General features: G+C 42.5%; 1 protein-coding gene across 1 annotated transcript; it reads right to left on the bottom strand.

Annotated features, from left to right (window-relative positions):
• Positions 1 to 536: 536 nt before the first annotated feature.
• LOC135084816 (uncharacterized) lies at positions 537 to 14875 on the bottom strand. The gene is made up of 11 exons (XM_063979557.1): positions 14427 to 14875; positions 13059 to 13197; positions 11726 to 11860; positions 11016 to 11223; positions 10110 to 10278; positions 7801 to 7949; positions 6609 to 6679; positions 5700 to 6548; positions 4476 to 4987; positions 2691 to 2813; positions 537 to 654 (listed from the first exon to the last, which is right to left on the bottom strand). The coding sequence occupies exons 1-11, from the start codon at positions 14603 to 14605 to the stop codon at positions 537 to 539; spliced, it is 2652 nt and encodes an 883-aa protein (XP_063835627.1). The 5' UTR covers positions 14606 to 14875.
• Between the last annotated feature and the right edge of the window lie 792 nt (positions 14876 to 15667).

Below are 15667 nucleotides of genomic sequence, written 5' to 3'. Positions count from 1 at the left end.
CTGTAATACTGGGCGACGAGCGCGGCGACTAGACGCGTGCACATAACACGCGCCCGCCCACACCTCCGCTGCTTGTACGGACCACGCGCGGGCTTCCGCATGGCTATACAAGCTGACGTCACTATAACACTGGTCGACTAATTATGTTGCTGTCGCGCTCGCACACTCACTGCGGGCGCCCGTCGCACAGTCGCGACAGCAATATAATTACGCGCGAGCGATAAGGATGGGTAGCTTGGGGTCATTGGACGGGATTCTACGTGCTCACGGACCAGGCTTTATACGCGGCCACAAAACGCGCGCGCGCATCATTTCATATACCTACTAGCTTGTCGTCGCGACGATTTAAAGCGACAAAGCTAAATTTACAGCTTGTCAACACCAGAATGATAGGCGCTTTTTTATGTTGGTGTCAAATATCAAATGTCCTGTCCTAGTAATTACTTGTAAAATGAGGTTTTGTTTTATTTAGGTTAGGTCGCGTGGGGGTAGAATATTCATAAAATGAAAGTCCAAGTTGTAACATAAGCGTGTATTCATAAGGCCTCGCTGCCGGGAGCGCGCGCGCCCAGCGCCGCCCCGCCCGCGCCCGCCCGCCCCCGCCGCGCGCCCGCCCACACCTCGGCTGCCTGTAGCGACCACGCGCGCGACCAACTGCGGACAAAAGGATAGGTTGATTAAGCGAAACTAATGCTAAATCTGGTACGACGACTTGGACTAATCCTTCACCAGACTATCTCCGGCCCCGGTGGTCTAGTAAGATCAGTGCACGGTCCTGGCTCACAGGGTGCTGTTAGCGGTCATCGGGACTGGTCCCGCGAGTCTTGACAGTCTTCGAATCAAATTAGAATTCAATTTCCAACTGTGTGTCTAAAATGGAACGAGAAAAACAATCAGGTACGACGGAGAGGGAGCGAGAAGCATCACTTGACGCACCCATTGCCAGCCGCCGACTTCATGGGCACAGGAGGAGGCTCTATGACCTCCATCTGACACCTGACAATCATTCCACTTGACACGACCAAAACGACACCACCGGTGGTGTCATGGAATCTCTAGTTCATATAACACCACCGATTAGTGATGTTACATACAAAAAAAGTTCGTCATACTAAAAAATAAAACCATACTTAAAATACTAATCAGGCACACGAGGAGAAAACCTCTATAAAAACAACTAGAAGAGGGGACTGGGGGTTCCGTCGAAGCCTCACGAGCGAGCCTGAGGCGGAACTACGGACGAATGTCCGAGCTAGGGCAATAACTCGCGGGTCCGTTTCTTTGAGTGGACACCGTCGGGTTTTAGTGGGTAGGCCCCGCCTTTAGTGAGCAGGCGGGGAAAGTCCTACATAACCCACTGGCCGTCCCCATCGACTAGTGGGTATACCCATTACCCACTACGTAAAGCATTTCACGATGTTAAAAAATATAATTTATGATAATATAAATGATAGACTTAAGCCCGTGTTCACCATCAATCCCTAATTTTTAAGTGACCCCTATGGTAACAAATAACAGGAATTTTGTTTACATACGGGTCACTTAAAAATTAGAGATTGATGGTGAAAACGGGCATTAAAGTTTTTTTAGGAAACTGAAATATGAAAAATGCCTAGGTCCCAGTAGGTTAAAGACCGTCCTGCATAAATAACTTCGGATACAGATCGGCCGTAGTAAGGACAAACTGTTCAATTGGGGATTCTTGGATGACTCAAACTTCGAGTGCAAGTGTGGTTTTGTTTTCCAGTCGACGAAGCACATGATTGCCTTGCGTGCCCAAACTGCACCCAGGAAGATTTAATTAAGGCTACTGAAAACGCCAGTCGTGGCGGAGTTTTGGGCTGACACTGTGTAGGTTTGCTGTCGACACGACAAGATGAAGAAGTTTTTTTTTATCCACAACTAGGAACCTTTGGCTTGTATCTCACTTGATGGTAAGTGACGATCAGGCCGAAGGTGGAAGCGAGCTTCGCCCGGAATCCTCAACTACGGAGTAACTGGCTATCTTACCTCTAACTGCCGGAACACAACAATGCTGTTAACATTGTTGTTATGGCGACAAGATGATGGTAGCTAGCCAGGCGGACTTAGAACAAGCCCTACCGAACAGAAAAATCTGTCCCCACTGGGAATCGAACCCGGAACCTCTGCGTCTGAAGCAGGTGGTTACCACTAGACCACAGAGGCGGTGAAGTCTCGTAAAATCCTATTAGGTATATGCTTCGTATTATTTCCTATCCTTAAATAAATAGATAAATAAAATCCGTTCTTGGCAGATGTCTACACCCTATAAGGAACCTACCTGCCAAATTTCAAGTTTCTACTAGGTGTCAGTACCGGCACCAACACCTTATTTTTTTCGTTATCAAAATGGTAATTATTATTTAACAAACGTTTAGGACTAGTATTATATTATCTGTGGTTTAGGTATTCACTCAGTTTGGAAATTTGGCATTCAGTCAAGTACTTCAGTATTTTACAAATTATGTTATAAAAATACATGGCTTTTAAATAATGTTTGCCAGGGGGGACAACAGTCCTCAAATCATTGATTGAAAATCTAATTAATCTGCCCCCCTGGGGGAGCCAACAGGATTTCGAAATCCTGTTGTCCCCCCTGGCTAGGGGAGACAACAGGACTGCACCGTGAAGTCCTGTGTTTAAGCTGTAACAAAAGAACACAATCTCACCCGGTCCAAGCTGACGGTAGCGCGGGCGGCGCGTGGTGTCTCGCTAGGCGTTCCGCCATCGCGTCGCGGACCAGCTCCTCGGCGAAACTCTTCATGGCCGACAGAAGGACTGCGTGCACGGCGCTGGAAAAACACGTAAACATTTAATTATTTAGCAATCATACATCTAGCATTACAGGCTTCCACAATGCGACAAAGAAGGAAGTTTATATTAGGAAGAGTTCACATAATTTGAGTTAAAACCTGGTCCGTGAGCACGTAGAATTTTGTCCAATGACCCCAAGCTACCCATCCTTATCGCTCGCGCGTAATTATATTGCTGTCGCGACTGTGCGACGGGCGCCCGCAGTGAGTGTGCGAGCGCGACAGCAACATAATTGCGCGCGAGCGATAAGGATGGGTAGCTTGGGGTCATTGGACAAAATTCTACGTGCTCACGGACCAGGCTTTAGTTTCGGTTATGGATACGGTTACGGATATTGGATTAATATTATACCGGTTTCGGTTACGGTAACGGATATTTTTTTATTTCGGATATCCGAGAGTTTCAGTTCCGATTACGGATATCGGTGGACTGCAATTTGAAATAGTTGTCCAACACGGTTCATTCATGGCCACACACTACATCGAATAAAAAGTAAAAAAAAAAAATACTAGATGGCATTATAATCGTAAAGGTAAAACGGTTTCGGATATTTTTTTATTTCGGATATTTATTTCGTTTCGGTTACGGTTACGGATATCCATAACATCCCTGGTAAAGATTTAACCCCCTTACTAATAAAACTTACACGCTCGTTGAACAGTGTTTTAAAGTGACGTTTAGTATGGAAATGTCATTTTAAAACAGTGTTCAACAACTGTGTAACTTTTTATTAGTAAGGGGGTAATTATTTCGCAACTATACATCTAGCATTACAGGCTTCCACAATGCGACAAAGTAGGAAGTTTAAATCAGGAAGAGTTCACATAATTTGGGTTAGTTATTACAATTTATTAAAAAGTTTCATTTGTAAAGTCCGGTCGCCGAGTAGATAGAATTTCGTCCAATGACCCCAAGCAACCCATCCTTATCACTCGCACGTAATTATATTGCTGTCACGCTCGCACTCTCACTGCGGCCGCCCGTCGCAGCGCGATAGCAATATAATTACGTGCGTTATAAGAATGGGTAGCTTGGGGTCATTGGACGAAATTCTATCTGCTCGGCGACCGGACTTTACAAATAAAACTTTTTATTGATAAAACCGAATTCCCCATGTGGTTAAAAAACGATAATTCGGCTTGAAGGGCAATTTTCGAGAGTATTCCAAGTACCAACCTTTCCTTCCTGTATTAGCAGGATCTACAGCTTGAGGGCCAAAAAACCCAAGTTTGTTTTGAGAAAATTAAGGTGTTGGACGCTCAACAAAGATCAATCAGAAGAATAATAATTTGAAGTTAAGCAATGAATTTCCTTCGCTGCATAGCAGATCACATGTGACGAACGATACCTTCGTTTCAAAAAACCTTTCAGATGTATCCCACGGACAGTAAAAGTAGGCGCACACCGTTGATTTTTCGTCGGCCGATAAAACTATCGGCTACCGACTAAACAGTCGGGCAGTTGATCAGTATGGGCATGTATGGGAGTGCGCACACTACGCCGATTCGATTTGGCCGATTCTTTATTATACAATTTAAAATCGGGTACAACTATCGGCCAACTAAAAATCAACGGTGTGCGCCTACTCTAAGTAAATAGTGAAAACACTACGAAATTACTTGTATTTCAAATTAACTCACCTATACGAGTATCCGTTCCCAACGTCCTCATTCCTTAGCTCTATGCCTATATCCGCACACTTCTTCTCTATGAACATAAACCTCAACCGATCCTCTTCGCTCTCCACTGGCAACACTGTCAAACTGTTCTCCGTATCTGGCAACACTTCCGTTTCTGTTTTCACTTTGGTCACATCGCTACTGACTATATCAATCTCTTCTTCAGAATCCGTTGTTTCTAACGTCTCTGACAATGATTTTTGGAATTCCTCGCTATTGAATATACTCAAGCTGGATATGTCTGAGGCGTTCGGGTATATTTCTTTGATGTTGGATTCGAGTTTTCTGGAATTTTCCAGATCGTTCCAGGACGACCAGTCGTCCGTTTCTGGAAGCTTCTGGGTCGTCTCCTGCCGCATCGGATTGTAGCCGTGCAAGCGGGAGTATATGAGTATTTGCTTCGTTCTCCAAATGTCTTCGGTGTGGAGGTAATGTTCTGCGAGTATTTTGTTTATTAGTTTCGCTCTTGACCACTGGAAAAGGGAAATGTAAATTATAAAAAAAAGTATAAACAACATAATAACGTTAGGGACTGTTCGCATTATAACATCTTTTATAATGCGAACAGCTAGGGGTTGGAATTAGCTGCCTGCTGCTGTTTTTCCCGAAGACTATAATCCGGGCATTTTCAAGGCGAGAGTGAATAGGCACTTACAGGGCAGATATGTACCATCCTAGACTGCATCCCACTTAACATCAGGTGCGATTGTTATCAAATAACTGCCTTGTATGCATAAAAAAAAAATGTTTTACTGGAATACAAAACATCTATGTAATGGTACAAATTGATTGAAAGATAAAATTTGAATAAATTTTAATCTAAGGGGATCTTTTAGGTCCACTGTCATAATATGACAGTCATACATATTATGTAAGTACTTATGTTTGTTTTATTTAAAATATTATATATGCTAAATAAACAACCATGACGACGACATGAATGTACATAAAAAGTCCACAACAGTTTATTAAAGTAAGTTGACACGATTATTTAAGAATAAATCTAACAAGTAATACTATTTTGCTAAGGGCTGATTTTTCAATCGTCAGATACCATTTATCTGAAGAATAAACTTGTCATTTTGACATATTTCCCATACTGAAACTATCAAAGTGCCAAACTTATTCTTCAGTTAAAAATCAGCCCTAAGTCTTGTTGTACTCTAAAACCCATTTAAAACTTACCTCAATATTTCTTCGTTTCGCGAAGTCCAGCTTCCAATACCTATCCGCGTTCTCCACCACAAACGGAAAGTTTTTCACATAATCAGGGTCCCTGGCTCTGTCCGTCACTATTGGCATGTTCTTTAGCAAATAGTTCACACACACTTTAACACACGAAAAACCATTGATCGCTGAGCACACTGTATCAAAATGAGATCGTTCCTTCTTGACTTTCACGTTGGCACTCTCCGCACAATCCGAGTTGGAGTTCTCCACAGAATTCTCAACGTTCAACCAATTGTTCCCTATGTAACAATGATCGTTTTCTATATGCGTCAAGTTGTTCACTTGCTTCTCATTATCAACCTTACAATTTTCGGTTTTCAACTGATTCTGCACTTCTGGTTTCAGTAAAGAAACACCTTTCTTTTTCCTGAAGCTTTTCAAGCCGTTTGATTTGATCGGACTTATTTTTGCCTTAGTATTATTTATGACTATCTCTTGTACTTTACTTAGATCTAATTTCCTGTCCATTTCTAGGTAATAAATCTTCCCTGTTGTGGAGTCGATATACTTCATTATCCGTTTACCAACAGGCTGCTGTATATCCGGCATATCACTGTCCGTTTCATTGAATTCACTTTTATCGTCACTCTCGTCTTCTCCCATGATGATATTTGCAGATATCTCAGACTCGATATCTGGTTTTTGTTCAGGTTTTTTGACAGGTTTTATTATCATTTCATCTACGTCCAATTCTGTGGTGTCTTTGCTGAAGAACTCCATCCAACTGTCGGTTTGATCGAAGACTTCTTCCTTGATTTCTGTGACTGGTTCTGGCTCGACCTCCATCTTCACTGGTGCTGGCTCCTCGGTGTGGTTGTGGTCTTCTGTGCTGGTGGAGTCTGGTGGGCCCAGTGGATCAGGGACCGGGTCGACGTATTCAAATTCCAGCATCTCTGGAGTGCTGTACAACCACACTTCCACTACTGTCTCTGAACCTGGAATGCAAAAAGTTTGATAAAATCAAAATCAAAAATATTAATTCAGTTTAGACCACAAGTGGCACTTATGAACGTCGAAATGTAAATAATAAAAAAAGAAAAGGTAGCCCTTAAGGGGCACTTTACATAGTGTACTTTAGATATTGAGTTTAGTACCTTTTGAACTATGATGAAAAAATTAAAGGATGAGTCAGGTGGGACATAATGTCTCATGAAAGAATTGGTTGAAGCGGCAAATATCCAGAGGACATCTACATCCCATGGACCTCCATTTTATGCCTAGGACCCGAATAATCTTATGAAATAGATTTTTTCATTCACTCAATCAGAAAGAAGTCAAGACACAATATACTAGACCCCAGTGGCTATAAATTGGCACTTTTATCTCACCTAGTGTCTGCAGATCATCATCATCAAAAACCCCTAATGACATCTTACGGACCCCCGATATCGTCTCATGGACCCCCAATCCCGTCTCACGGACCCCCAATGACATCTCATGGACCCCCAAAAATTTTTCAAGCAAACACATCACACGTAATTAGCCCCGTGGTCCTCACAGGTGATCCAGTAATTAGAAATTAGTACGTTTAGCTCACCCAGTGTTTGTAGACCAGTGTAGTTTCTATCCAGCTTGATAGTGTGTTCCACAACCAAGGGTCTGTTGACCCCTAATGATATTTCACGGACCCCCAATGACATCTCATGGACTCCCAATAACATCTCATGGACCCCCAATAAAATCTCATGGACCCCAATGACATCTCATGGACTCCCAATAACATCTAATGGACCCTCAATGACATCTCACGGACCCCCATTAACATCTCATGAACCCCCGATAACATCTCATGGACCCCCAATAACATCTTATGGACCCCTAATAACATCTTATGGACTCCCAAGGAAATCTCATGGACCCCAATGACATCTCATGGACTCCCAATAAAATCTCATGGACCCCCATTAACATGTCATGGACCCCCAATAACATCTAATGGACCCCAATGACATTTCATGGACCCCCAATTGCTTTTTTCACTTACTCAGGATAACATGACGTTGCAACCGACTCTCGTATGGACCTCAGTAATTAGAAATGAGTACTTTTAGCTTACCCAGTGTCTGTAGACCGGTATAGTTTCTATCCAGCTTGATGGTGTGTTCCACAGCCAGGGGCCTGTTGACGGCCGGCAGTCGGAAGTGAAGCTCGACGCGAGCTGGGAACTCGCCCCAGCCGCGACGGGTGATATGGAACGGCGGCTTGCTGAGAAAGATAGAGAGAGACAAAGTTAGCTGTCTATGATTTAGAAATTAGAGAAAGGGTTGGACTTTCGTGAAGGACAGATTGTTTCTGGCATCTAAATTTATAGCCACGATAGCCGAACGGTGAAGGGGTCGGAGTGGCCGACTCGAGATCCGAGAACGCGGGTTCGAATCCCATCGCCGCTCGACTATTGTGGTGAGCCCACTCGTAACACAAGCTTATTTAGCTTAACACGAGGGGCTAACGGGACTATTAGTAAATTGGGCAATACAGATTGCTAATAATCTTTAAAAAAAATAAAAAATTGAAGAGGTTCGTATTCTTGCAATAGAAACTGTACGAACTGATGATGACGACGGAGGGTAGTGTTCCTGCGGTGAACATGCTATGCTATTGTAATAAAACGCTCACTTAACCTTAGATAAACTTATGGACCAAGGATTTAGTGAAGGTCGCAGTCAGCATCTGGATGCGGGCAGTGCAGGACTGGCCGTTGTGGTAATCACTGAGATGGCCTTCGTTCAACATTGGACGTCCATTGGCTACTGTGGTTGTTCGGGATTCTTATAGATATTTACTCGATGAAGGAGACACTGTTTCGTGTTTCAAACGGTTTACTACTTGTTAAAAGGAAATACATTAAATTGCGTAGTTGCTCTGATGTGAACGATGCAAAAACCAAAACTGTGTCAGCCGCGCGCGGGGGCCCAGCGGGCGCGGGCGGCGGGGCACGCGGCGTAGTGATGTTCTTGTGAACAGTGGTAAGGACTTACTTTACATGGATGACGTAGTGTGACGATTGTATGATTTAAAGATGATGTTCATGTTCCTGCAGTGAACTAGGTAGTAAGACTTTTGAAATAGAGCGCTCCCGTTCGACGATAGCGTTAAAACACTCACTTCACGTGTACGACGTGGTGCGGCGCGTACGAGTGGTGTAGCGTTGCCACCACTCTAGCGAGCGCCGGCGACGGGTCCGGCCGGTCGGGGGGCCCGCGCACATACAGTAACCACTTGATACTTTCAGCTACTAGAAGACTATAGCTGTATAGTTTTACCCATACCAACATTTCCCAGGGATGTCGTAAAATATGCGTGGGAGTGTAGTCTACATTCTTTATTGTCTAAATTGGAGTGTCTAATTCTAGTGTCTAAATTGGAGAGTTGAGTCCCTGTAACGGATATTGAATGCCAAGGGTCGAGTTCCTGCAGTGAGACTACATGACTCATCATACTTTACGATGTAAAGTAACTCATGTGAAGTTTACATGAACGACATAGTACGATGCTACCGTTCGGTGATAGCGTTAAAACACTCACTTCACGTGTACGACGTGGTGCGGCGCGTACGAGTGGTGTAACGTTGCCACCACTCTAGCGAGCGCCGGCGACGGGTCCGGCCGGTCGGGGGGCCCGCGCACATACAGTAACCACTTGATACTTTCAGCTACTAGAAGACTATAGCTGTATAGTTTTACCCATACCAACATTTCCCAGGGATGTCGTAAAATATGCGTGGGAGTGTAGTCTACATTCTTTATTGTCTAAATTGGAGTGTCTAATTCTAGTGTCTAAATTGGAGAGTTGAGTCCCTGTAACGGATATTGAATGCCAAGGGTCGAGTTCCTGCAGTGAGACTACATGACTCATCATACTTTACGATGTAAAGTAACTCATGTGAAGTTTACATGAACGACATAGTACGATGCTACCGTTCGGTGATAGCGTTAAAACACTCACTTCACGTGTACGACGTGGTGCGGCGCGTACGAGTGGTGTAACGTTGCCACCACTCTAGCGAGCGCCGGCGACGGGTCCGGCCGGTCGGGGGGCCCGCGCACATACAGTAACCACTTGATACTTTCAGCTACTAGAAGACTATAGCTGTATAGTTTTACCCATACCAACATTTCCCAGGGATGTCGTAAAATATGCGTGGGAGTGTAGTCTACATTCTTTATTGTCTAAATTGGAGTGTCTAATTCTAGTGTCTAAATTGGAGAGTTGAGTCCCTGTAACGGATATTGAATGCCAAGGGTCGAGTTCCTGCAGTGAGACTACATGACTCATCATACTTTACGATGTAAAGTAACTCATGTGAAGTTTACATGAACGACATAGTACGATGCTACCGTTCGGTGATAGCGTTAAAACACTCACTTCACGTGTACGACGTGGTGCGGCGCGTACGAGTGGTGTAACGTTGCCACCACTCTAGCGAGCGCCGGCGACGGGTCCGGCCGGTCGGGGGGCCCGCGCACGTACAGTAGCCACTTGTGCGTCGAGCGGTCCGCGCGGGACGCAGGTGGCGCGTACTTTGATGTGTTGCCTGGGGGTAACATAAATATTTAAAGGCTAGCGTAAAATAAATATTTAAAGGCTCCTTATGGATTAAGACTCCCTGCAAACTACAAACTTTTGGTCGGTTAAATAGTTGCAAAAATGGTTCTGTTACGTCGCATCTCGCATCTCTTTTTATCACACAATGTAGCTGCCAGTGACATCTCGCTCGCTCAGTCCTTTATTGTTCTATTCCGCTAGGTAGGTATAATAACTTTATGCTCCCAACTTGTATGAGGAATCGGCCGATACCAAATAGGTGCAGTGGGCACTTCCATACAATACATAATAATATGTTCATACTGATCAACAGCCTGGACCAACCATCGGCCGACTAAAAGTTTGTAGTCTGCGGAGTCATTTGGCGAGTTCCGGAAAGTTGGTCTCATTTATCAACGTTTTGTAATAATTTCAAATGACGTCCATCTTGCCATAATACGCAGGCCCATAAGTAAATATTTAACAAATTAGAATGTTTAGCTGGTGGATTTCCTAAATAGAATATTTATGTAGACACCTCTGGGATCCTTCCCGCTCCGGCTCGAAGGATCAAAATGTTGAGTAGGGTCTTCGTGAAAGGAAAAGAGAGCAGTCTACTCTCTTTTCATTTCACGAAGACCCTACTCATAACTCAACGGCTAAGATATTAAATATTATTTATCTTTCTCTTCATTTGAATTTTTATAACTTCAAAATCCACACACTTTTGTCATCAACCCCACTCACCAATAATAAGCCTGTACCGATGCTTCATCTTATTCCTCGTGGCCTCTTCCAGCGTGACCACCTTCTCCGCCCGCGGGTCGGTCTGCCGCGGCACCTTCTTAGGCTTGACTCCCGAGCTGGTGCTGGGTTCTTCTTCTTGCTTCTTCTCCGGACGGAGGGACTTGGTCGCGTCGGCAGCTATCGTGTAGTTGCGGGTTTGGAGCATTGCCTGGGGAAATAAGAAGGTTTCAGAGTATTAGTTATAATATTTTTTATTAGCTGTGCCCGCGACTTCAAACGCGTTAAAATAGTTTGAATAATATTCCCGTTTTTGCTACATTTTTCTATAGGTACTAATAGTTTTAAGGTGATAAAATTAATGGCACTGTTATCATTCATCATAATCTCCAGTGTTTTAGGCAAAGATGTCCTCATATTTCACCAGCAGCTGCCATTTGACGTTCACAATATCGTTTCATCCACGAAGACGCGCCCCACCATTCTTCCGCTAATGTTTGAGTGTTATCGGTACACGCTAAATCATCCATGAGTGCACACGCACACTACAATAATGACGCTCGGATTGCTCGGATCAAACTCCCCGGGCTTCCCTCCTCGATTAAAAATTGGTGGTGCGCGTCTTCGTGGATGAAACCATCTATACAATGTAGACATGTAGAATTTAGAATCAAGACTAAATTGATTTTTAATATGTAATTATTTAGACTCACCGAATAATCCTTCCTAGCTTTGTTTCTCGGTTCCCTGGTCTTGAATATCTCAGTCAGATCAGCAGTCTTCTTGCCAAGTAACTTCCTGACGGATGGGTGGAGTCTCCGTTGACCGTCTCGAAGGAGCGACGACACCTGGTGGGAAGAAAGAAAACAAATTTAATCAATAAGTAGGATTAGAAATGAGGAGATCCGTAAACGAACTAAAGTCGCTGTCATAGCCCGACGGATTAGCAAGTTGAAGTGGCAATGGGCAGGGCACATAGTACACAGAACTGACGGCCGATGGGGCAGCAAGATTCTGGAGTGGAGGCCGCATACCGGAAATCGCAGCGTGAGACATCCACCCACAAGGTGGACCGACGGCATCATAAAGGTAGCATGAAAATACCGCATCAATAATATTGCTACAGACGGCATCATAAAGGTAGCATGGAAGGCGCTGGACGCAGGCCGCTGCCAACAGGGCAGCATGAAAATCATTGGGGGAGGCCTATTTTCAGCAGTGGACGTCCTATGGCTGAAATGATGATGATGATGATCAAGCAGGATTTGAATGAATACCTACAGGTCAGTTTGGTGAAGTGACTTACGAAAAGTCGCTGGCAGAGAAAAGTCGAAGTCGAAGACAGGGTAAAATGGTGCATATTGGAGGCTGGCTGATGATGATGGATTTAAAAAGCTAATGATGTTATGATCACCCTATTGAATGCAATCAGCCCCTTTTGCAATGCCTTATTGTGCTACTACGCGAAGTCATGGTAGGCGCCATCTATACCGAAATAAATGTACTAAAAACTGCGAACTCGCATGGACGATAGCGCCATCTACACTTAAACCTCAATTATTTTCTAAAATAAGTAGTGTCATTTTTTATAGTTACTTTTGTGGAGCCTCAATGTAACCTTGTTGGTGATCAAATAAATAAATAAATAACTTTCTGCACCCAGAATTCTCAACAGCCAGAACACAATGCTGTTAACATTGTTATTATGGCCACAGACTTAGATAAGATGGTGGTAGCTAGCCAGGCAGACTTAGAACAAGCACTTCCACCAACCAAGCTAAGCCGACTTTTTTCCCAACTGGGAATCGAACCCAGGACCTCTAGGCTTGAAGCAGGTGGTTATACCACTAGACTTTTTGAAGTGTCGGGCCAAATGGTGGATTCAGTCGTTAATGACGGGCCACTTACATTTCCTATTTCAGGTACTCTCAGGACAAGCGCAATAAAAACTCAATTATTAAGATCAAATCATACTTGCGCGGGCCTGGGGTTGAGCAGCCTTGATAGCACAGAGGCAGTAAAAGATGATGATGAGATAATAGTTACCTCAGCTCTCCTAGTCTCGTGCTGGGTGGCCACGTCGTCGTCAATCTGGCTGCTGGATAGCAGCAGCTTCTGTTCTTGGAAGTAGTTGCTGACCAGCACGTAGCGTAGACGCTGCAGCAGGCGACGGGACGTTGACATTCTGTGGGGTAGGACAATATTCTCATAAATAAATAAATATCCTTGGACATTTTACACTGCGCTTCTAGTCCTAAACTAAGCAAAGCTTGTACTATGGGTACTAGACAACGGATATAAACATACTTAAATACGTTTTTTTTAAATACATACTTATAATACATAGAAAACACCCAGTCCAAATTGGACTGTCCAATACAAACAATTATGTTCATGCACACAAATGTTTGTACTGTGCGGGAATCGAACCCGCTAACCTCCGGAATAGTAGTCCGTTTCGAACCACTACACCAAACGGCCGACAAATAAGTGCTTTAAAGTTTTTGCGAGTGTTACATTATCAGCTAATAGAGTAAGCTTTAAATATTATACTTTTGATATTTGTTGTGGAAAGTTTTTCTTATCTACCTATACTTAGCCAGTAGCTTTTATCAGATTGGATTGAACTGGTAATTGGTCATAGTGGCAGTGGTTTGGAAGGATTGGTGGTGCTTACATAAAAAAAGTATATATAAATATATTAGTTGTGAGTCAAAAAAATTTAATACATTTTTTTGCTAACACTTGTCTTGCTTCTTCTATTGTAAGTCTATGGGGTTTATTGAACTCCAAAGTGAATGGTTAGCAGTTTCAATATTTGTTTCGGCAGTCAAGATGGCAAAGAAGTTTATTCTATTATTATTATTGTTCTGTCTAATGGCTTCAATGGTGCAAATTTTATTTTATTCTACAGATTAAGAAATAACAATATAGGATCATTAACTCCAGAAGTGAGGGTTTAATTTTATTTTGTTCATTGAAAAAGGTAATGAATATAAATAAGTAGACATAACTGAAGAAAACTAAAGAAAATTATGACATACTACTGTATTACTTCTTTTAGGAAGAAATTATAAAAGATGTAAATATTATTATATGGTTGCTACAATACTTTGCTGTCAATAATAGTAATTATTCTAACCTAAATGCTATGGTATTTTAAGAAGCAGCCAATGTCAACTCCAATAATATTGCTACAGCCGCCAAAATTAGGTAATTTACTCTCATTGCAATATGAAACGAATAAGCCAGAAGAATGTGCTGTCGAGATAAAAGACAGGCGTTATTCAGGCGCCAAAAGTGTACTGAAAAACACCACATGGTCAACATAACAATAAACCTGCTGGGCGAACATGTTATTTATAACCTCCCCGGCAGTTTATTATCAATATACCGGCAGCAAGAAGCCCTTACCTTTGTTCAATAAGCATAACTTCGTTTTCTCTCATCTCTAATTCATTCGAAAATTCCCGGTGAATAATTGTTTTGATTTTTTCAACTTTTTCTTCTTCCGACACATCAGGCACCTCTTCCTTGACCACCGCCGGAGCCCCCGGGTAATCCGGATCGTGATATTCTTCTTTACTATCCATTTTAAAGTATAATCCGGAGGGAATTCACCAACAACGCCCTACAGCGTCACAGAACAAGTTTCGCCACTTATAAATAAATTACACCGCACAACACTCGCGCGTATCCAGATTTATCACTCCGATTTATTGCTTACGTAATTTAGATACGTAGAAAGTTGTTTTCTTCATAATTGTTGAGAAAACAATTACAAAATTAACCAATTTCCGCATTTGACAGTGGGAAAGGTCAACAGCCGATTCATTCATTCGTCGGTTTTATTGTTTTTTTAATTTAGGTTCTGCAGTTTCGCCAATAATCCACCCTTGTGAACCCCTTCCCCTCCCCTCGAGATCACTAACTTTTCAAATACTTCACTTTTGTGATTAAACTTGAAACTGGAAAAATTGTATTTTGCAAACGTAAGATTGTATGTTCTCTGACTCTGATAAGTAGAAGTCTTTTATTGGTATTTAATAACAATAACAAAGATAAACCATCCGCAGTAAGGGCAGCGAGGACAAACTCAAATCGATAGTCGCTAATCAGAAACATTGTTCGTAATTGTATTCTGTAATATTCATAATGCATTGTAAATACCTATTTATAGCCTGACCAGGAACATAAAAACCCTGGCATAGAGGCGCGTCAATTGCATTTGATAGTGCAACACTGAGTACAGTCGTACCTATGTTAAATTAATAGGCTAACTTTATGTATCAGGATTCAGGATTACGGGCTAATTTGATATTTTCATAAATTAACGAAAAAATATTATTATAGGTAACCTGGTTTAAATAAATTAAATGAAACCATCAATCGAGCTAGTAGGATTTATTTTATTATTCATCAATAATCAAATTCAGAACTTGAATATTCAACTGCAATGTCTGCTCATGAACGCTTCAAACTCTATACTTCTTTCCCAATTCCATAAAATTCAACACTTAGAAAGTGACAAAAAATTTTAAAATAGGCAGTTGAAACAAACCACAGCTAATTTTCATAGTGGACTGTACTATGCGATAAACATGTCAGTCAATTTGACAACCTTTGTCGGAAACATTATTCAATGAAAATATTGT

The sequence above is a fragment of the Ostrinia nubilalis genome, chromosome 27 (assembly GCF_963855985.1).
Source record: "Ostrinia nubilalis chromosome 27, ilOstNubi1.1, whole genome shotgun sequence".
Lineage (NCBI taxonomy): Eukaryota > Metazoa > Arthropoda > Insecta > Lepidoptera > Crambidae > Ostrinia > Ostrinia nubilalis.
This window is presented reverse-complemented; position numbering and strand designations above follow the sequence as displayed.